Source organism: Schistocerca cancellata, chromosome 8, assembly GCF_023864275.1.
Source record: "Schistocerca cancellata isolate TAMUIC-IGC-003103 chromosome 8, iqSchCanc2.1, whole genome shotgun sequence".
In the NCBI taxonomy this organism is placed as follows: domain Eukaryota; kingdom Metazoa; phylum Arthropoda; class Insecta; order Orthoptera; family Acrididae; genus Schistocerca; species Schistocerca cancellata.
The window spans coordinates 105,268,657-105,292,529 of NC_064633.1; the positions used below are offsets into that span (position 1 = coordinate 105,268,657).

General features: G+C 42.7%; 1 protein-coding gene across 1 annotated transcript in view; it reads right to left on the minus strand.

Annotated features, from left to right (window-relative positions):
- The window catches only part of LOC126094673 (ubiquitin-like protein 3), a 487,449-nt gene that overhangs the window by 31,972 nt on the left and 431,604 nt on the right, over positions 1–23,873 (minus strand). The window contains exon 3 of the mRNA XM_049909183.1: positions 8,034–8,198. Coding sequence (XP_049765140.1) covers positions 8,034–8,198 — 165 coding nt within the window. The remainder of the gene's footprint in view (positions 1–8,033; positions 8,199–23,873) is intronic.

Consider the following 23,873-nt stretch of genomic DNA (forward strand, 5'->3'; position numbering starts at 1 on the left):
GGAGGCCAGTGATGATGTCAAAGTGACACCACCTGTCGACAGATGACAACAGAGAGAACATCGGATGGAATAGAAGAACTAGTGGGCCGAGGTACAAGGACCGCAGTTGGCAGCAGCATCAGCAGCCTCATTTCCCGTCAGACCGACATGACTAGGAACCCACATAAACATCACAGTGGCTCCGTCAAGAGTGTGCAAGTGACAGCTTTCCTGGACCCATTGCACCAAGGGATGGACAGTGTACAGCCCAAACAGGCACTGAGAGAGCTGGAGCAGATGATGCAATTGAAAAGCCTGTGTCTCCGGATGTACTGCGTGGCCTGATACAGGGTAAAGAGCTCTGGTGTAAACACTGAGCAGTGTTCCAGAAGCCGAAAACAAAAATTGTCAGTGCCAATGTCGAAAAACTTACAGCAATAGATCAACGTTGGAGTAGTATCCTTAGGAAGTGAATGAAAGCCAATATGAACATGGGCCACCACACGAAGCCAAGATGGTGAAGGTGGCAGGTAACGTGAAGTTAAACTGACAGAGCAAGAGCCAAAAGTGAACTCCAGGAGATAAAACAGAAGAGGGATGCGCCCCATACACGTGATCAAAGGAGTCATCGGAGAAGGAGGCATAGGGTGGGTGGCTACGAATGGCAGACAAATGGCATGCATATCTGCTGAGGAGAAAATCACTGTGGTATGACAGTGGTAACTGGTAGAATGGCAGCTTCTGCATACAGACTCTCGACCGGGTTTTTGTAAAAGGCACCAGTGGCCAAACAGATCCCACAATGGTGGATTTTATTGAGATTGAATAAGACAGATGGCTATGCAAATGCATAAACGAAAGGCCCATAGTCTAGATTCGAACGAACAAGGGACCCGTACAAATTGAGGAGGGTGGTCCAATCCACTCCCCAGGAACTACCACTGAGGAAACGTAGGACACTGAGGGACCACGTACAGTGTGCGACCAGGTAAGACATACGGGAGGACCAAGAAAGTTTCCATGTGACCCAGGAATTATGTAGCTTCAACAAACGGAAGAGCAACAGGCCCAAGAAGGAAAGACAGTGGAAGAAACAAATTGTGCTCCTAGAAATTCATACAAACAGTTTTGTCAGTGGAAAAGCAAAAGCCATTGTCGATGCTTCATGAGTAAAGATTAACAAGACATCGCTGAAGATGCCGCTCAAGGAGACAAGTCTGTGGAGAAGTGCAATAGGTCGCAAAATGTTAATGAAAAGGGAGGCAGAGAGGCCCGATGGGAGACAGGCCATAATAGGGTTAATGGTGAGAGCAAACAAGGTGAGGCTCAGGATGGAACCCCGAGGCACAACGATTTTCTGGATAAAGGTGTCCTACAAGGTAGAACCCACATCACCAAAGGTCACCAGGGAGGAATAAAGCTTCCAGTCGGGCTTAGAAAGCAACCATTTCGGTGTGCATGTGGGTGCAGTAGGAGTCAGCAAATGAATAGCACATGGGAAATGGTAACCCTAGTATGTGTCAGAGAGAATGGACCACTTGAGATGATGGGCAAGCTGGGCAGTGCAGAAGGAGAGGTCCAAATGGGAATAGTCTAAGTCTGAAAGGAATGTGGGTGTTCCCGTGTTAAGACAAATGAGGTTAAGTTGATTGAGAAAAACAGCCAAGAGGGCACTTCTCGGACACACTCTGGATGAGTGTGCACATTAAAGCAGCAGAAAGGGTTGAGGGAGCTGCCCAATAAGCTGGAGGTTCTCTGCCCTGGTGACACCGAATGATGGAGGGATGTAAATGGTACAAAGGGAAAAGGTCAAGTGAGGAAGGAAAATGCAGACTGCAACAACTTGAAGCCAGATAGCCAGGCACCGACTCCATGGGGCCTGAGGGGGGCCAAGGCCCCTCAAAAATTCATTGTGGGGGGGGGGGGGGGGCAGCACCCACAATCATTTAAGAAAATTATTAGATTTATTATGCTTTGAAAACTCCCAAAATTATGTTGGAATTTTTTATTTTCCTTGTTTGATGATAGTTACCTTTTAAAAGACATTCAGTAATGAGTTAAAACAAATAATTATTATGGTAGTAAGCAGGTTAACTGAAAATGAGTGGTGTGAATCATGATAGTGTTACAGTGCTGTGGGAACTCTTAGAATTTGTCCCAGTGCACGAACCTTCGGGTAAAGTCTGGCACTGGTGGGCCAGTGCAGCGGCTGCTGCGACATCAAAAGGACTGCAGCAGAAGCGCCTGGAACTCTCTGCCTTGCGTCACCTCGACGATTCAAGACATTACAATGCCGCGGCTATATAAAGCCCACCCTGCTGTCGCAGTCATTCAGTGAGGATAGTTTCGTTCAGCGCATGCTGCAGACATGTTTAGTATTCCGACTTTAGTGTCTAGTGGACTATTTTATACGGCTACATTTTATTCATTTACTTTAGTCTCTTAGTGCATTGTGAATTAAGTTTGCAAAGGATAAATTTGTTACCAAAAAGGCACGCTTGGAAGTTGATGATACTGTAAGTTAACCTCCAACAATTATTGTGTCGTCAATTGCTTCGTCGTCTTCACGCGAGAACCACTCACGGCCAAAACCTGGACAATACAGTAAGGGAAGATCATTTCAGAAGTCTTGGTTGATCAAATACACATGGCTAGAATATGAAGCATCTACCAAAAAAGATTTTTGCAAAACCTGCAAAGAGGCAGATGCTAAAAATCTATTACAATTTTCTTAAAAAAAAAAAAGAATAAAAAAAAGTGATGCACTTACTTCCGTAGGGTTTTCTAACTGGAAAAAGGCTTTGGAAAGGTTCCATCTTCCTGAAAATATGTTTATGCATGAAGAAGGTGTTCTGAAACTAAATTCTATCACTAACCGAAGTTTGGCCTCCCAACTGAACGAACAGTTAGATAATGATATGAAGAAAGGCTGTGTAGCTCTCGAAACAATTTTTACTAACATGCAATTTTTATGCCGACAAGAACTAGCAATTAGAGAGTATGAAGATGTAAACTCAATTTTTTTTTTAATTGTTTGAACTCTGAAAGAATGACATACCTGAGTTTAAAGACTGGTTAGGCCGTTCGGGGTATAAGTGGATGTCCCACGATACTCAAAACGAGATCATTGATCTACTAGGAAAGTCTGTGTTGAGAAAGGTATTGGCCTCAGTCAATAAGACTGAACATTTTTCTATTATGGTTGATGAAACAAGTGATTCTTCGATTCACGAACAAGTGTCATTTTGTATTCGTACTGTTGATGATTCCTTAGTCATCAATGAAGACTTTATTGGCTTATACAAGACTCCTAACACGGAATCACATATTCTGTTTAATATTTTGTCAATGGATAACTTAAGAGGACAGTGTTATGATGGTGCATCGAATATGAGAGTTAAGTTCAAAGGACTAAAAAAGTTAGTTTTGGATATACAACCAAAAGCACGTTATGTGCACTGCACTGCTCACAGTTTAGACTTGGAAGTTGCAGACAGTCTCCACCATCTCATGTCTATTAGGGATATTATGGCTTTAGCGAAGACTTCATAAACACCGTAAGGGAATCCAACAAAAGGATGGGACTTTTCAGAAGCATACACCGTGAGAGTGTCAAAGACCAAGCTGGTCTACAATCCCTTTGCCCGACTCAATGGACTATGCGAGCTTCTGGTATCTTGAGAATACTGAAAAACTTTGAAGAACTTCTAGAGTTTCTTGAAACATTTTCTGCAGAGGACAAAACATAGGCAGGTTACAAATGTGCAGACTACCTTGAGACAATGTTACAATTCAAGACTTATTTCTTTTTACATCTTTATTGCCATGCAATGAACTCAGTAAAGGATGTCAAAGAAAAAATTAAATGCCCTCATCCAAGTGTTGCTGACCTGGAAAAAGTATATGAGGGCTCGATTTGTGTATTGAACGGAAGGCGTGATAGTTTTGAACACTTCTGTGAATTATGTTTAAAGAAAAACCTTCACACGCTGATCACACTTTCAAAACCCAAAAGGAATACTACAAAGCTGTTTACATTGAAGTTTGTGAAACAGCGCAATCTTGCATTACTGAACAGTTTGCTTCAACTGGACTCACACAGGTCATTGCAGTTGAACAAGAGTGCTTGCTTCTAGTAAACAGAGGTGAAACAATTTTGGAAAAATCAACTGAGTTTTTCAAAAATGACCTAGACATTGAGAGACCGCGCTTACACTTGAATATGCTAGCCGAAATTGCTAATAAAAAAAAACAACTGGTCTTAAAAAACATGTGTGATATAAGAAAGTACATTACACAAGAGCCTGCAGTTGGAGAAATGTTATGTGAAGTAGTGAAGTGCATTAAGCTTCTCCAAGTAGTTCCAATCACAACAGCAACAGCAGAACAGTCATTTAGCGCCCTTAGATGCCTGAAGTCATATCTCTGATCAAAAATGGGACAGAAGCGATTGAACAACTTGACTGTCCTTCATGCCCACCGAGATGATTTGGATGAAATGGATATCCGACCAGACGTCAACGACTTCATATTCAGTAATCCAGTCAGATTGTCGACATTTGCACCTTTCTAAAGACACTCTAGCCCTAATAATGGCACTTAGAGCAATATTAAAAATCTTTATAAAATAAAAATAGATAATTAAATACATAGCACTCCATCTTCAGGCCACAAGTGGCTTATCGGGACAATCCAACCGCCATGTCATCCTTAGCTGAGGATGCAGATAGGAGGGGCATGTGGTCAGCACACTGATCTTCCAGTTGTTATGACGGTTTTCTTTGACAGGAGCTGCTACTATTCGGTCGAGTAGCTCCTCAATTGGCATCACAAGGCTGAGTGCACCCCGTAAAATTGCAACAGCACATGATGGCCTGGATGGTCACCCATCCAAGTGCCGGCCACTCCCAACAGCGCTTAACTTTGGTGATCTGATGGGAACCAGTGTATCCACTGTGACAAGGCCATTGCCCAAATTAAATACATACATAATGTTAAATTTTCAGTTTTGAAATTTAGTACTAGTTCATTACTGCATTACTATAATACTGTATTAGTAATTTTCAAATACTTAAATATTTTTAATGTGTGAGACCCAATTAAAACCCACTATTTACATACTTTTTGACTGAAAGTATTAGGCATATTATACTAACTTTATTAACTGTATTAAAGCATTAACTTTGAGATATTGTTTTTATTTAATGAACCCTGAGCCTTATTCAAAGTAAGCTTAAATTAGCTACTTCATTTATTAATCAAAGTGCTATTATTGTGCGACAGCAATATTTTATGTTTTATTCTTTTAATGATAGTTTAGGATTTATTTAAATATAATTTCAGTCTTTTCAGAGCTAAATATTCACTACCCTGTAATAGTCTATAAACATGATTATTATTGTAAATTAAATTAGTTCTTTTACGAAAATACCATGCGTGTTTATGTTTCGTTTCTTTTTTCAAAGCCAAAAAATGTGTCAGACTTGTCGAGTTTCCCGGAGTGTCGAGTTATCGAGAGTTCAGTTTTCGGGGTTCTAATGTTGATCATATGACTCTATAATGCTTAAAAATACTTTAAAACTCACTATTTTTCCATCTAAAATTTATAACATTTCCCAGGCAAGTCCTCCAGTAGGCCCCCCCACCCCCCCAATATTTTTTATAAGTCGGCACCCCCGGCGGGAGATGGATTGACTATGAACGTCATTCTAGATGAGCAGCATTAGCCCCAACGAGATGGAATGCTGTCTTCTGAGGGAAGGTCAAAGCAGACTGGGAAGAAATGTGAGAGGTCAAGGCACGTGAGAGGTCAAAGCACGTGTGAGGATGCAATTTTGTTTCCTGGAGGCACAGAACAAGCAGATGCTGTGATTCCAAGAGCAGTCGCAAATCCTCTTTCTCGATCAAAGGCCATGAACATTCCATTAAAGGAGAGTTATACTGAGGAAAGGGGAGGAGCGAAAAAACAAAGGTGGGGTACCTTGGCGGCTGCCGAGTGCCAGCCTTCGAAGACTCACAAGACAGGGTGCAGAGGCTGGAGGATCCTGCTCCTTGAGATCCACAGAGGTGTCAACATTCTCTTCCTGTTAGTTTGCAGAGCCCAGGGCAGAAAAACAGTTCACGGTGCACACCGGTGACACGGAGGGTGGCCGGGTGAGGGTATCACATGGCGACACCATCGAAGAGGAACTCATATGGCCTAGCCACCTGCGGCCATCACTTCAGTAGTTCAAGCAGTCCCTTTCCAAATATCCTGTGGGTCTCACTGAGGACTTCACAGATCAAAATTAGCCTCCCAAACCTTGTACAGAAGCAGACCTTCTGTGCCTTGTCTATCTGGTCACATACCACCTTCCTCATACACACCATCCAACCACAAAGGAGGATTCACCTCATGACTCAGCACCACCCGGGATTGGAGCAAGTGAATCTCATTTTCCACAAAGGTTTTGAGTACTTCTCGTTGTGCCCTGAAATGAGGAATATCCTATCCATTTTCCTTCCCATGGCTCCCACAGTGATAATCCGCCACCCACCGAACCTAAGCAATATTCTTGTTAGTCCCTCCTCTACACTTGCTCACAGCATCTTGCCTCATAGCTCACATCCCTGCAATATACCTAGATGCAAGAGCTGTCCCATATAATCCTACCACCACCACCACCACCAACAACAACAACAACAACTCTACTCCCATCACAGGCATCTTATATCCCATCAAAGGCAGGGCTAACTGTGAAAGCAACTGTGTGATCTACTAATTAAGCTGCAACCAGTGAGCCGCCTCCTATGTGTGTATGACAACCAACAAACTGTCTGCATAAATGGCCACCATAACACTGTGGCTAAAAGACAGCTGGACCACTCAGTTGGTGAACATGCTGCCCAAAACAATGTGCTTCACTTCAATGACTGCTTCAGAGCCTGCACCATCTGGGCCCTTCCTACCAACACCAGTTTTTCTGAATCATTCAGATGGGAACTCTCCCTACTTTCCCATAATCCCCATGGCTTCAACCTTTACTAGTCCCTGTCCTCCACTTAAGTATCCCCTTCCCTGCTCCCACTGTAGCATCACACAGCCTTCTATTCTGCCAACATATCCACAGTCTTTTTCCCTTCTCTACTTCTCTCTTTTTCTGCATCCCTTTCCACCTCCCCCCCCCCCTCTCCCCCAATCCAAACATCATGACTTCACCTAGCAGCCTTACCTTGTCCCTCACCATGTCGCTGCATGCTCCCACAAGCAGCAAAACACTTTACCCCACACATCGCTACACACCTTCCCTCCCTGCCCACTCCTTACTCCCACCACCCATGCAAGACTGCTGCTCCCGCCAGGCACAGTTGCTGTCCACAGTCCGATGTGTGTGTGAGTTCTGCTTGTGTGAATGTGTGTTTTCTACTTCAGAAGAAGATGTTTTTAGTCTAAAGCTCTTATGTAAAGCAGTCTTTTCAACGTGCCTGTCTGTGTCTCAACATCTCATTTATAGAGTGAGCAGCAATCTGTAGCACTGTGGTCACAATTGTCCATTAAGTCAGATTGCTGAAAATTTAGTTTTTAGATTTGTAAGCCTTCAAGGATCAATTGTACTCAAATGTGAAGGTGTACAGATAAATTACCTTGATGGATGGCAGAATGATACATCTGCTTTTAAGAAAGGTGGTGTTGGTGTTGGTGGGGAGAGAGATGGAGATGGAGATGGAGATGGAGATGGAGAGAGAGAGAGAGAGAGAGAGAGAGAGAGAGAGAGAGAGAGAGAGAGAGAGAGAGAGAGAGAGAGAGAGAGAGCTGCGAAATACCTGATATTCAGTATACACATGTATACACATTATAAGACACTGCTTGGATGCTAGAGACAATGTAAGACACTGTTAACTTCTAACATTAACAATAGCAGAACTGTTTGTATTTGCTACGTATGTTTTTGGATTTTGATTTATTCGTGACTATAGATGGCATTAGTATCCAGGCAGTCACATACACTGTGTCTGGCAGTTGGCACCTGTCATGGTGAGAACATTGTTACTGTAAATAGCAAACTCAAATTTACCTTGTGAATTAGGTTCTGGTAGATTCTCCCTGGGAACGAGATGCATTACTGTCGTCTTGCCAAACGGCAGACCTAGAGCTCCAAGTGTCACGTTACTGTGCAGGAACCGTCCCTGGTATATTAGTCTAAGAATTTCTGCCTTGGCCACTGCTTCTTCTGCCCAATCTGTAAAATAAACCATAAATAAACACAGTGTTCTCATAATTTAAATACACCAATACTTTCTGTGCAATAATGAACAATGACAGCTATGTGACATTCCACAGCCCTTTTCCAGAATTAATTATAATATTAAAGTGAAATATTCAATATCATCAATCTTATAACTTCATAATAACACTTGTACAGAATGGAAAAGATATGGGCACATTCCATTCATTTTACTAAAAAAGTTTTAGTAAGAGTTTATATCATCACCGTCACCAACTTTTCCTTCCACTTGGACAAATGTCATAGAGTAGTTCTCTGTCAGTCATGTAATGTAAAGAAACGGTGAAGACACAAGTAAAGTTTTCTATTTTACCAAATACCTGATTTTTGTAATCAGCGTAAAATTAGGTTTTATAATGGGTCAACAGTTGTTATTTTTACAATTGTAGCTTTAAACACAACTTAGATTTTTTGTAAACAGATTCAGAAAGAAGTCTGATTCAGTCCAGCAGTTTTTCCTTGTTTCCTGCCAATATCTTTGCACCTATAGTGACATATTAGGACTGATATCTTGCTATATATTGTTGCTCCTTACACTGTTAACAACCCTGGCACAAAGTGTACGTGAACGCTTCATTAATACTAGGAAACTCTTATTTGTTTTCACAGCATAACAGCTTTGTAAATACTTTAGATACACCACTATTTCAACTCATTGTTATTTCACATATGTATGTGTTACAAACAATTACCTGTCAGTAAATTCTGATTTAGTTTCAGCCACCAGTTCCAGTATCAAAATGCTGCGGAAAGTGAAATGCTGCTCAGAAAGACGTCAAATTTAGACAGCATAAAATAAGGAGGAGAACCAATAGTTAAAGTGTCAGAACATGCACACCAACAAATTCATGGCACAAAATCGTTCAACAGTTTGCGTCAACGAAACTTAACATGACTGTCTCCACAAAGGATAGCAAGCTGCTGGTAAAGCTCTTTTACAAAATCAATGGCTGTGCACCAGTGGCCCTGCACAAATTCCGGACACTCAAGAATACGAAAAAAGGAATTGGTGTGATGTCTGCTAAGGGTTTGGAGTAAATTACTACAATATTCGAAAAGAAAGGTTCTTTTGAACTGCAACGTGGCAAAGGGAAGAAAGCAGTCGATCCGACATCTGTCGAAGGTGTAGCCACAGTATTGCAGGAAGGTTAAAGCAGTGGTGTGCAAACATGGAGCGCACAGGAATTTGTCCAAATGTTGGACACGTCTGTGAGCACAGCGCATAAAATCCTACAAAACATCACCCATGTTCAGCAGTGGTTTCCCGCTGACATGCCAGCAGGACAAAAAGTTCACTCTGGAATTTCTTGCTTGCATAGAAGTGGACAATGAATGGCCATGGAACATTTTGTTGGCAGAGTTAACCCATTTCCAGCTAAAAGGCCATATCAATATGCAGAACTGCAGAATATAGGCAACGGAAAATCCACATGCACATCAACCAGTACCAGTTCTGGCTTAGACTCTGTTTATCGTAGGGCCGTATTTTCTCAAGGAGACGAGTCCTATGGGTCGTATTACCTGTAGCATCTCTAGTAAACCCTATGATAGTCTTTTGGACACCAACGTCACTCCAACCCTTCAATGGTGTCGGTGTGCGGATAAGATCACTTTCATGTAAGATGCTTCGCGCATTGTACAGTCAGGGAAGTAACTGCTGCAAGGGGCATTGCCGAAATATTAGAATTATTAGCCATCGTTTCCCTACAGCCTGGCCATACATATCACCTGATCTTAATCCGTTTGACTTCTGGCTGTGGGGTTATTTGAAAGATGTTCTGTTCAGTGCCCAGTGCCCAGTGCCCAGTGCCACAACTATTGACTGCCGAACTTGTGCAGTCGTGCATATTGAACAGAACGAATGGTGTACTGTGTAACTCTACCCACAGCCGTCATATTGCGATTCACAGTAACTCTACCCACAGCCGTCATATTGCGATTCATCTATCATTTATAGCCCTTACGGTTAAGACGGTTAAAACTCCATCTACTGATAAAAATTTCCGTTACTTTTGTTCCCTGACGTTTCCACTGCGCCAATAATATGTTGTTCAAGTCTGGCATAATTCTAAGCAGTGGTTCTCTTTCTACAGTGTTTTAAAACTCGAACTTTAATTATGAACACCCTCTATGTGAGACAGAGAGAAATCGGGCCCTTTATCGAACAGTTTGGATTTTGAGCTATTGTAATTTTTACCTTCAGCGTTAAATTCTGAACAACTTGTAGAAAAAAATAGATATCTGTCTCCAAATTTGAATGACTTACGACACGTTGAAATGTCGGTGATGGAAAGCAGGTGTTTACCTTCAGCGTTAAATTCTGAGCAACTTGTAGAAAAAAATAGATATCTATCTCCAAATTTGAATGACTTACGACATGTTGAAATGTCGGTGATGGAAAGCAGGTGTTTGAGATAATGTATTTTAAAGTTTCACTTTATTACCAATGTTTAATTTTACATGTTTAAGAAACACATTCTGTATATTACACTCAAAAAGTCCTTTGTCAACTGGTATAGACTTTTTTTTTTTTTAAGTTAACATTATACATTGAATGGTTAAACCCTTCAGACCCACAGCACACTGCAAAAAATTCAAAACCAAATAAATTCGCCCTATCTGAAGAAAAATTGGCGTACTCTACACAGCTTTTCTGGGCAAAATGCTGGTATTTTTACTGTGTTACGGCACCTTTGGACCAAATTTTGATTTTGAAACCAAAATCGTCTAAAATTTTGAATTCACAAAACCCCAAAAAATAGATTACCGAAATCCCACAGTTTATTAGATTAGACCAGATTATACTATCGGATTTTCCACTTCTAAAATACCTGTGTCTCAATGTGTTCAAGATCGCTCACAAACAATGTTTCCGCCTCTTCTTCTTTGTTTTGGAATATCTGGTAGATCAGGTGCTTCCTAAGGACCCTCAGTGTCACTGAGTTGAGGTTCTGGTTTTACCTCAGGACAAATAATGTCTTTTATTCCTCTTTGCAATAGGACCTGATGTTTTAAAAATATAATTTTTTTTTCCATTGTCTTGCCAGTCCTGCTGGAATTACTGCACCAGACAGCCCAACGGTTCCATTTTATTCAGAAAAAAAAAAAATTCTGTACGCAAATTCATTTCCAGCAAAATCATTGTGCAATGTACACTACCTTTGTAGCTAACGATGAACTGAAACGGACTGTATTTGGTTATGTGAAGCACGTTATTAGCATTACCATTGTTCGAGACATTTAGCCAGTCATATGTATTCACAACAACTTCACCTTTTCCACTTCAGCAGCAACAGCAGAGTTAATGTGAAATGGAGGAGTAGGTTTTTGTTGCTGCAGTAACGTCATCAGGTGGCATTTCTGGGGTGCCAACTACATAATGGAAAACCTGTGGGCATTTATAACTCTCATGTAAAAAGGAATCGCGTGTGTTGTTTGGCATTATTGTTGTTTTTTACAGAGAGCTACTCTGAGCTCCTTAATTTGCCTAGAAATTTTGCAAATACTTTTCTGTGAAGCGCTGCATGGATAGCTGCAAGATTTATAAAGTGGGTCTCTTGTAATTTCCCCAAAACGAGAAGACATCCTTTCTCAGAAAACTGACATCGATTGCTTTTAGTGATATTGTTTACTCCTACTGGATTCAAACAACTTTCAAATCCATTTGTGTACAGAATGAAGTAAAATACAATATACAAAAAAACCGACTATCATATGTTTTTGCTAATATTGAAAATTTTACTTCTCCAACACAAGGTCCCTTTTCGCTTTCCATCTCACATATGTATGTTAATAACATCTCTACAATCAAGAGAGCCATGTTCACATGTAAGTTTAAAGATAGTGCAGTGACACACAACAATCTAGCTCCTCCTCAAATTGTAAAGTTTCACCTAGTTATTTCCCCTCTATTTTCACACTCTGAACTGCAAATGAATAAAATGGGGTACACAGAAAGAATAATACCAATTGTATTAAGGACAGCAAACTGCAAATGACTGATGTGCGTGCATATTGAACCTCCAATCTAAACAACATAAATGATACATCAAATATTTGATGCACTTTTCGTCCTGAAATAGCCACTAAATAAGACAATCAGTGTATTCACTCTCTTCCATTATCATTTCAACCCTTCAAAGTACACTGAAGCGCCAAAGAAACTGATACAGATATACAGGGTGTTTCAAAAAGACCGGTATATTTGAAACGGCAATAAAAACTAAACGAGCAGCGATAGAAATACACCGTTTGTTGCAATATGCTTGGGACAACAGTACACTTTCAGGTGGACAAACTTTCGAAATTACAGTAGTTACAATTTTCAACAACAGATGGCGCTGCAAGTGATGTGAAAGATATAGAAGACAACGCAATCTGTGGGTGCGTCATTCTGTACGTCATCTTTCTGCTGTAAGTGTGTGCTGTTCACAACATGCAAGTGTGCTGTAGACAACATGGTTTATTCCTTAGAACAGAGCATTTTTCTGGTGTTGGAATTCCACCGCCTAGAACACAGTGTTGTTGCAACAAGACGAAGTTTTCAACGGAGGTTTAATGTAACCAAAGGACCGAAAAGCGATACATTAAAGGATCTATTTGAAAAATTTCAACGGACTGGGAACGTGACGGATGAACGTGCTGGAAAGGTAGGGCGACCGCGTACGGCAACCACAGAGGGCAACGCGCAGCTAGTGCAGCAGGTGATCCGACAGCGGCCTCAGATTTCCGTTCGCCGTGTTGCAGCTGCGGTCCAAATGACGCCAACGTCCACGTATCGTCTCTTGCGCCAGAGTTTACACCTCCATCCATACAAAATTCGAACGCGGCAACCCCTCAGCGCCGCTACCATTGCTGCATGAGAGACATTCGCTAACGATATAGTGCACAGGATTGATGACGGCGATATGCATGTGGGCAGCATTTGGTTTACTGACGAAGCCTATTTTTACCTGGACGGCTTCGTCAATAAACAGAACTGGCGCATATGGGGAACCGAAAAGCCTCATGTTGCAGTCCCATCGTCCCTGCATCCTCAAAAAGTACTGGTCTGGGCCGCCATTTCTTCCAAAGGAATCATTGGCCCATTTTTCAGATCCGAAACGATTACTGCATCACGCTGTCTGGACATTCTTCGTGAATTTGTGGCGGTACAAACTGCCTTAGACGACACTGCGAACACCTCGTGGTTTATGCAAGATGGTGCCCGGCCACATCGCACGGCCGACGTCTTTAATTTCCTGAACGAATATTTCGATGATCGTGTGATTGCTTTGGGCTATCAGAAACATACAGGAGGCGGCGTGGATTGGCCTCCCTATTCGCCAGACATGAACCCCTGTGACTTCTTTTTGTGGGGACACTTGAAAGACCAGGTGTACCGCCAAAATCTAGAAACAATTGAACAGCTGAAGCAGTACATCTCATCTGCATGTGAAGCCATTCCGCCAGACACGTTGTCAAAGGTTTTGGGTAATTTCATTCAGAGACTACGCCATATTATTGCTACGCATGGTGGATATGTGGAAAATATCGTACTATAGTTTCCCAGACCGCAGCGCCATCTGTTGTTGAAAATTGTAACTACTGTAATTTCGAAAGTTTGTCTGCCTGAAAATGTACTGTTGTCCCAAGCATATTGCAACAAACGGTGTATTTCTATCGCTCCTCGTTTAGTTTTTATTGCCGTTTCAAATATACCGGTCATTTTTTAAACACCCTGTATGTAGGCAGGCAGAATACGGCGCTGCGGTCGACAACGCCTATATAAGAGAAGTGTTTTTTTTGTTTATTTTTTTTTTGTTTTGTTATGGTTTTAGGGCGCAAAACTGCTACGGTCATTAGCGCCCGACCTGTATAAGACAAGTGTGTGGCGTATTTGTTAGATCTGTTATTGCTGCTACAAAGGCAGGTTATCAAGATTAAGTGAGTTTGAACGTGGTATTATGGTAGGCGCAAGAGCGATTGCACACAGCATCTCTGAGGTAGCGATAAAGTGGGGATTTTCCCGTACGACCATTTCACAAATGTACCATGAACATCAGGAAACAGGTAAAACATCAAATCTCCGACATGGGTGCGGGCGGAAAAAGATCCTGCAAGAACGGGAGCAACGACGACTGAAAATCGTTCAACGTGACAGAAGTACAACCCTTCCGCAAATTGCTGCGGATTTCAATGCTGGGCCATCAACAAGTGTCATCGTGCGAACCATTCATTCAAGGAAACATCATCGATATGGGCTTTCGGAGTCAAAGATCCACTCGTGTACCCTTGATGACTGCACGACAACGACACAAAGTTTTACGCCTCGCCTGGGCCCATCAACACCAACACACTACTGTTGACGACTGGAAACATGTTGCCTGGTCGCATGAGTCTCGTTTCAAATTGTTTCGCGTGGATGGATGTGTACGGGTATAGAGAACCTCATGAATCCATGGACCCTGCATGTCAGCAGGGGACTGTTCAAGCCGGTGGAGACTGTAATGGTGCGGGGCGTGTGTAGTTGGGGTGATATGCGATCCCTGATATGTCTATATACGACTCTGACAGATGACACGTACCTAAGCACCCAGTCTGAACACCTGCATTCATTCACTTCCATTGGACATTCCGACGGATTTGGGCAATTCCAGCAGGACAATGCGATACCCCACACGTTCAGAATCGCTACAGAGAGGCTCCAGGGACACTCTTCTGAGTTAAAACACTTCCGCTGGCCCATCAAACTCCTCAGACATGAGCATTATTGAGTATCTGGGATGCCTTGCAATATGCTGTTCAGAAGATATCTCTACCCCCCTCGTACTCTTACGGATTTATGGACAGCCCTGCAGGATTCATGGTGTCAATTCCCTCCATCACTACTTCAGACATTAGTCAAGTCCATGCCACGTCGTTTTGCGGCACTTCTGCCTGCTCGCGGGGCCCCTACACGATATTAGACAGGTGTACCAGTTTCTTTGCCTCTTCAGAGAATAACAGTGGGCTCCTAGGAAGGTTCCGTATTGCTTCACTGCATAATCATTTTGTAGCAAAATGCACCAGCAGTCCAATACTTACCACCACACACATGCAAGTCTTGTCAAATTTATTCTCTTGCTGAATTATTGTTGTAGCAGCTCTCGAAACCAGTCAATCATGTGCAATTCTGTTCGTCATTACAAAATTACTTCAATGAATCTTCATTTTTATATGTTTACTTAATTCGAGGTTTGGGTTCTTCTCTGCTATTTTTAACTCCCACACTTCACATCTCAACCAAATTAATTAGCAAAGGCAATTCTGTTACTATAGATGTTAACGGCTTTAATCACTTCAAATATTTGGGGTAATTCAATAGTGCTCAAGTTCGCATTACGCCCGAGCACAGTCAGTTAACTAGCTTACTTGAAGTTACAGAACATGTTTTCACTTCATTCAGTAAACAGCACTCCATTACTTATAGTCAAGTGCTAGTGATACACACTGCCACTCAAGAAGCATCCCTGCCATGACAGCAATTCAACATGGTTAGCTGGATCTTTGCGAAAGGTAGATAATCTGGACTACATTTCCTGCTCTTGTGAACCCACTACAGTACTATACAACAGTCATTGACAGGAGCTCCTCAAGGCACACCAGCGGAAGTAGTATACAATATTTAACCACATAGGAAACACAATCACACAATGCGATCTGACAACTCCAGGAATTTGCCAAGTGACACAATGCAAAATCAAGAAACTCAGGTAAAAAAGGGCTCAGATATTTTCATCAGCCGTACTTTTCCTAATAGCACAACAGAATGGTGACGAGTGCATCTACACTATTGGCCATTAAAATTGCTACACCACGAAGATGACGTGCTACAGAAGCGAAATTTAACAAACAGGAAGAAGAGGCTGTGATGTGCAAATGATTAGCTTTTCAGAGCATTCACACAAGGTTGGCGCCGGTGGCGACACCTACAACGTGCTGACATGGGGAAGTTTCCAACCGATTTCTCATACACAAACAGCAGTTGACCAACGTTGCCTGGTGAAACGTTGTTGTGATGCCTCGTGTAAGGAGGAGAAATGCGTACCATCACGTTTCCGACATTGATAAAGGTCGGATTGCAGCCTATCGCGATTGCGGTTTATCGTATTGCGACAAAATATGGAATCGGTGGGTTCAGGAGGGTAATACGGAACGCCGTGCTCGATCCCAACGGCCTCGTATCACTAGCAGTCGAAATAACAGGCATCTTATCCGCATGGCTGTAACGAATAGTGCAGCCACGTCTCTATCCCTGAGACAACAGATGCGGACGTTTGCAAGACAACAACCATCTGCACGAACAGTTCGATGATGTTTGCAGCAGCATGAACTATCAGCATGGCTGCGGTTACCTTTGACGCTGCATCACAGACAGGAGCGCCTGCGATGGTGTTCTCAACGACGAACCTGGGTGCAGGAATGTCAAAACGTCATTTTGTCGGATGACTCCAGGTTCTGTTTACAGCACCATGATGGTCACATCCTTGTTTGGCGGCATCGCGGTGAACGCACATTGGAAGCGTGTATTCGTCATCGCCATACTGGCGTATCACCCGGCGCGATGGTATGAGGTGCCATTGGTTACACGTCTGTCACCTCTTGTTCGCATTGACGGCACTTTGAACAGTGGATGTTACATTTCAGATGTGTTACGACCCGTGGCTCTACCCTTCATTCGATCCCCGCGAAATCCTACATTTGAGCAGGATAATGCACGACCGCATGTTTCAGGTCCTGTACGGGCCTTTCTGGATACAGAAAATGTTCCGACTGCTGCCCTGACCAGCACATTTCCCAGATCTCTCACCAATTGAAAACGTCTGGTCAATGGTGGCCGAGCAACTGGCTCGTAACAATACGCCAGTCACTACTGTCAATTAACTGTGGTATCGTGTTGAAGCTGCATGGGCAGCTGTACCTGTACACGCCATACAAGCTGTTTGACACAATGCCCAGGCATATCAAGGCCGTTATTACGGCCAGAGGTGGTTGTTCTGGGTACTGATTTCTCAGGATCTATGCGCCCAAACTGCGTGAAAATGTAATCACATGTCAGTTCTAGTATAATATATTTGTTCAATGAATACCCGTTTATAATATGCATTTCTTCTTGGTGTAGCAATTTTAATGGCCAATAGTGTAGTCCTGGAGTACAAGCTGTTCCTGCAGAAGTGTTTCAGAGACAGCAGCACAGTCGCACCCATGGAGCTATTTAAGGTTTTGTCGAGAGTAAATGGGATCTTTATCCTATAATTGCTGGTAAAGAAATTTACTCCCCAAAATCCCATTTTCAGGAAATGATGTTAATATCTGCAATGCTGGCAACATGACTGAAATGCAACTGAAATCAGTTAAAACAGCCTACGTATTAATTAACGCATAGAAGGTAGTAAAAGCATTTGAATGTGTTATATTCCATGTACCAGCTCACAGCTGTAGAGTCATACGATACATTGTTAAAGCATAGCTGTTGACAACATTCAATTTGTTGTGTTGTTGGTTTTTCTGTTGACAGTGTCAAATGATCTAAATCAAAAATGTTCAAATGTGTGTGAAATCTTATGGGACTTAGCTGCTACGGTCATCAGTCCCTAAGCTTACACACTACTTAACCTAACTTATCCTAAGTATAAAGACACACACCCATGCCCGAGGGAGGACTCGACCCTCCGCCGGGATCAGCCGCACTGTCAAATGATCTATCAGAAAGGTGGTGCAAGATAACCAAATGTGTATTACTGGGCTTGAGAAGTACTAGCTAACACTCGGTTCTCCAGATTTAGCAACTTGTGTTATGTACAGGATTTTGATACCAGGGATAGCACCATTATACCGAACTTACAACTGGCTCTGCATTGGACATTTCAGCAAACAATGCAAGAGCCAAACCAGGAGCTCCATATGTGGCAGTTCAGCCTTGTAGTGATCGTTATATTGAAAGTGATGGAAATGTCGTGTTTTACATCCAGCTGTCATTGAGATGGAGCACAATCATGATACGGGGAACGATGAGAAAGCAAATTAGCTGTCCCCTTCTCAAAGGGACCATCCCAGCATTCACCCTAATCAGTTCACGGAAAATATACTGACAACCTAAATTACGATGGTTGGACAAGCTTCGAAACTTGTGGTAAGGTCTTATGGGACCAAACTGCTGAGGTCATCGGTCCCTAAGCTTACAGACTACTTAACCTAACTTAAACTAACTTACAACAAGGACAACACACACACACACACACACACACACACACACACACACACACACACACACATGCTCGAGGGAGGACTCGAGCCTCCGACGGGGGGAACCGCGAACCGTGACAAGGCGCATAGACAGCTCGGCTACCCCGCGCGGCGGCTTGACAAGTGTTTGAACCGCTGTTTCTCCATCGAATGCGCGTTCTGTATCTTCACCACTCTGCCACCTCACTTCATTCGGCGTTCCTTACAGCGGAGTGACAAGTCAAGGGCTAACTCCTAATATAATGTCTGACCACCTCCTTCCTGCCGTAGTGCAGCAACTTGACGTGGAAGGGACTAAAATGTCGCTGGAAGTCCCCACCAGAAATACAGAGCGATGCTGCCCCTATGACGATGAGGTCCCATACTCCGAGAAGCGTACGGGACGATGCGGGAGACCCGCACTGCGTACTAGGCAAGGTTCTAGCCACCCATAATTGCGAAAATGTTGCCAGTGCAGGATGTTGTGCAAGAATTGACCTCTCGATCATGTCGCATGTCGGGCAGTTTGGATGGCCAAATCATTCACTAGACTTTTTTTTAGAATCTTCTTCAAACCAATCGCAAACAACTGTGGGCTGGTGACATGCTGCATTGTCATCCATAAAAATCCCATTGTCGTTTGGGAACATAAACCATTTTCAGTCAATAATCCATGTGAATGCAGCCCATGCCATTAGCACCAGCGTGCAAGGTACTTGTTGAAAACTTGAGTCCAAGGTTTCGTTGGGTCTGCACCACATTCGAACCCTACAATCAGCTCTTACCAACTGAAGTCTGGGCTCATCCGACCGGTTCATAGTTTGCCAGTCGTCGAGAGTCCGACCGATATGGTCAGACCCAGGACAGGTGCTGTTGGTGATATCGTGCTGTTAGTACAGACAGTCGTGTTGGTCGTCTGCTGCCATAGCCCATTAATGCCAAATTTCGCCGCACTCTCCTAACGGATATGTTTGCCGTACGTCCGACACTGGTTTCTGCTGTTATTTCACACAGTCTTACTTCTCTGTTAGCACTTACAACTCTACGCAAACGCCGCCGCTCTCACTCGTTAAGCGAAGGCCGTCGGCCACTGCGTTGCCCTTGGTGAGAGGTAATGCACGAAATTTGGCATTCTCGGCACTCTCTTGACACTGTGGATCTCTAAATACTGAATTCCCTAACGACTTCCGAAATGGAATGTCCTATGCGTCTAGCTCCAACTGCTATTCCGCCTTCAAAGTCTGTTAATTCCCTTGTGTGGCCAAATCACGTCGAAAACCTTTTCACACGAATCACCTGAGCATGAACAACAGCTCCGCCAATCCACTGCCCTTTCATACCCTGTGTCTGAGATACGATCGCCATCTGTGTATGCGCATATTGCTATCCCACGACTTTGGTCAAGTATAGTGTACATTAAACGTCCCAACTGCAATGGTGAAGCAGATTAAGAATGCAGTATCGCAGAAGGAGAATGGCATAGGAATTTAGTATTATTAATAATGTCTCAGGGCAAGGAGATCTGTCTTTGATGGATTCTTAGTCGCATGCTAATGCAGTAATAAGTACAGGGCTATTACAAATGATTGAAGCGATTTCATAAATTCACTGTAGCTCCATTCATTGACATATGGTCAGATATGTAGAAAAACTCATAAAGTTTTGTTCGGCTGAAGCCGCACTTCAGGTTTCTGCCGTCAGAGCGCTCGAGAGCGCCGTGAGACAAAATGGCGACAGGAGCCGAGAAAGCGTATGTCGTGCTTCAAATGCACTCACATCAGTCAGTCATAACAGTGCAACGACACTTCAGGACGAAGTTCAACAAAGATCCACCAACTGCTAACTCCATTCGGCGATGGTATGCGCAGTTTAAAGCTTCTGGATGCCTCTGTAAGGCGAAATCAACGGATCGGCCTGCAGTGAGCGAAGAAACGGTTGAACACGTGTGGGCAAGTTTCACGCGTGGCTCATGCCACAACTGGAGACAGACAGCGCCGACTTCATCTTTCAACAGGATGGTGCCCCACCGCACTTCCATCATGATGTTCGGCATTTCTTAAACAGGAGATTGGAAAACCGATGGATCGGTCGTGGTGGAGATCATGATCAGCAATTCATGTCATGGTCTCCACGCTCTCGCGACTTAACCCCATGCGATTTCTTTCTGTGGGGTTATGTGAAAGATTCAGTGTTTAAACCTCCTCTACCAAGAAACGTAACAGAACTGCGAGCTCGCATCAACGATGCTTTCGAACTCATTGATGGGGACATGCTGCGCCGAGTGTGGGAGGAACTTGATTATCGGCTTGATGTCTGCCGAATCACTAAAGGGGCACAAATCGAACATGTGTGAATGCCTAAAAAACTTTTTGAGTTTTTGTATGTGTGTGCAAAGCATTGTGAAAATATCTCAAATAATAAAGTTATTGTAGAGCTGTGAAATTGCTTCAATCATTTGTAATAACCCTGTGCTCAACAATACTGAGCTCACGCCATTCCTCACGATCAGCAGCTAAATCTAACCTGTTGCACTCGGCATATTATGTCCACAACATTTACTGGCAATGCAGCACCACAGATTATTGTCAATATCGCCGCAGGTAATGGCGGGGATACGTCTTTCGGAGTGCCAAGAGCCAATGTCACGAAACAACTGTGGGAGAGGGAAGCAGGGCCGTGACAAGAATCCCTACAATAAAACAATAACTGAGGCTTTTTTCAAGCTCTTACATCGCTTGACACAATTTTTGATGCCACCAATTTTCAAAACCCATATGTGCCAGTCCCACAAGTTATGGTATAACATACTACAACTAACTCGCCAAGTTTGGAGTGTCAGGGACATTAATCTGGCTCAGAACACGAGGGTGGACCCAACTGTCAACATCTGCAAGCTTGTTATAGCTTTAAAACGTCAACTTTCCCTAGGCCACCTGGATCCAAATGCCGCTTATTACAGGCAGAATTGTGTGTATCTTGAAGTCTCCAAATGGGACTTAAAATCCTCTGATGGAATGCATGACCAGTGGTGTTTAACAGAACAAGCCTACTACACCTGATACATACCATTTACCCGTCAGACTTGGATATTGCAGACATGGTTGAAGCCCAACTCCCGGATTATTTTATCCAGAAATAATTTTTATTTCTGTTATTTATTTACTCACTCGTAGATCACTGTTTACACCAATACTGTTTATGCTAATTATATTTACAGATACAGGGTGAATTTCAATTCGAGCACTTAAAATATTTCTGCAGTTCCGCGCACTTAAGTAACGCACGTTATTTTTTACAGGCTTTTAAAACAGAAGTATATAATACAAACGGATATAAAATGAAATTTCGAAATTAGTTACCTTATAGACAAAGATAAACATCTATGTATAAATAAATGAAATACAGGCAAACAAAACTGTATTTTCAATTCAATTCAGTATATACAGGCACCCAGTATCACTTTCTGCTGCAACACTCAAGTCTTGATCAAACATGAAAATTGCCTGTGCGCAGCTGGCCAACATGGCATATATGAGATCAAAAGTATCTGGACACCCCCCCCCCCCAAAAAAAAATACGTTTTTCATATTAGGTGTATTGTGCCGCCACCTGCTGCTACGTACTTCATATCAGCGATCTTTGTAGTAATTAGACACCGTGATAGATCAGAATGGGGCGCTCCGCGGAACTCACGAACTTCGAACATGGTCGGATGATTGGGTGTCACTTGGGTCATACGTCTGTACGCGAGATTTCCACACTCATAAACATCCTTAAATCCACTGTTTCCGATGTGATAGTTTAGTGGAAACGTGAAGGGACACGTACAACACAAAAGCGTACAGGTCGACCTCGTCGGTTAATTGACGGAGACCGCCAACAAGTGAAGAGGGCCGTAATGTGTAATAGGCAGACGTCTATCCAGACCATCATACAAGAATTCCAAACTGCATCAGGATACACTGCAAGTACAATGACAGTTAGGCTGGAGGCGATAAAACTTGGATTTCATGGTCGAGCGGCTGCTCCTAAGCCAAACATCACGCTGGTAAATGTCAAACGACGCCTCGCTTGGTGTAAGGAGTGTAAACATTGGACGATTTAACAGTGGAAAAACGTTGTGTGGAATGACGAATCACGATACACAATGTGGCGATCCCATGGCAGGGTGAGGGTATGGCGAATGCTCAGTGAACGTCATCTACCAGTGTGTGTAGTGCAAACAGTACAATTCCGAGACCGTGATGTTATTGTGTGGTCGTGTTTTTCATGGAGGGGAGCTTCTACCCCTTGTCGTTTTGCGCGGCACTATCACAGTACAGGCTTACACTGATGTTTTAAGCACCTTCTTGCTTCGCACTGTTGACGAGCAATTCGGAGATGGCGATTGCATTTTTCAACACGATCGAACACCTGTTCATAATGCACGGTCTAATGGTATAATTGTGCAGTTCTCTGTTTACTGTAAGTGTACAATTTACTTTGAGAAACGCTGCTGTTTCATATTCATACACAGAGGGGACTGTCAATTTTTTAAATTCTTTAAATTAGAGTTGGCAGGACTGTCTTGCTGATAACCTTCCAATACGACTGATTGCTCTTTATTTTTGCAGCCTGGTAATACGTACATTTGTTGTCCTACCCCATATTATTATACGTGTACAATAAATGTTGATTTGTAAGTCCAAATTACATATTCAGTACCGTATTTGCATCAACCCTGTGAGACATTTTCTTCATCAAGAATGCATTGCTGCTTAGTTTTGAACAAGTGTTTTCTATATGCTTTTTCCAAGTCATAAATTTGTCTATTGTCAAACCAAAGAACTTATTAATCTCAACTTCTACTATTAATATATCCAGAAGTCATATGTTCTCTCTCTTCATTTGTGGTTCTCTTTGTAAGTATCTTCATGTACATTGTTTTGACTTATAAATAGTTTCTTTCCACTTAAATATTAATTTGCCCCTTCTCTGTCCACAATTCTTATTTCTAAATCATTTATTGACCAACTATGTACAATAAGTGATGCATCATCTGAATTAATGGTTAAATTTTGTTTTAGTGATGCCAACATATTTTTCACATGCAGTATTAGACTGAGTATAAAACTTTGCACTACCCCATACCTTGCCACTTGAAAATCAAAGTAAAAAGGTTGTACCAAACTGTTTATATTGTATCTTAATTCTACATTTTATTCTCTGTTTCCTACAAATAATTTTATTGGACTGACAGCACTCCCAATACTATATCTACGCAGTTGATCCAAGAGTGTAGTGCGGCATGAACAATCAAAAGCTTATGAGGGGGGGGGGGGGGGGGGGCGAACAATACACTACAGACCTCTCACATTCTTCTAATCCTTTTGATTGTGCGTGCCA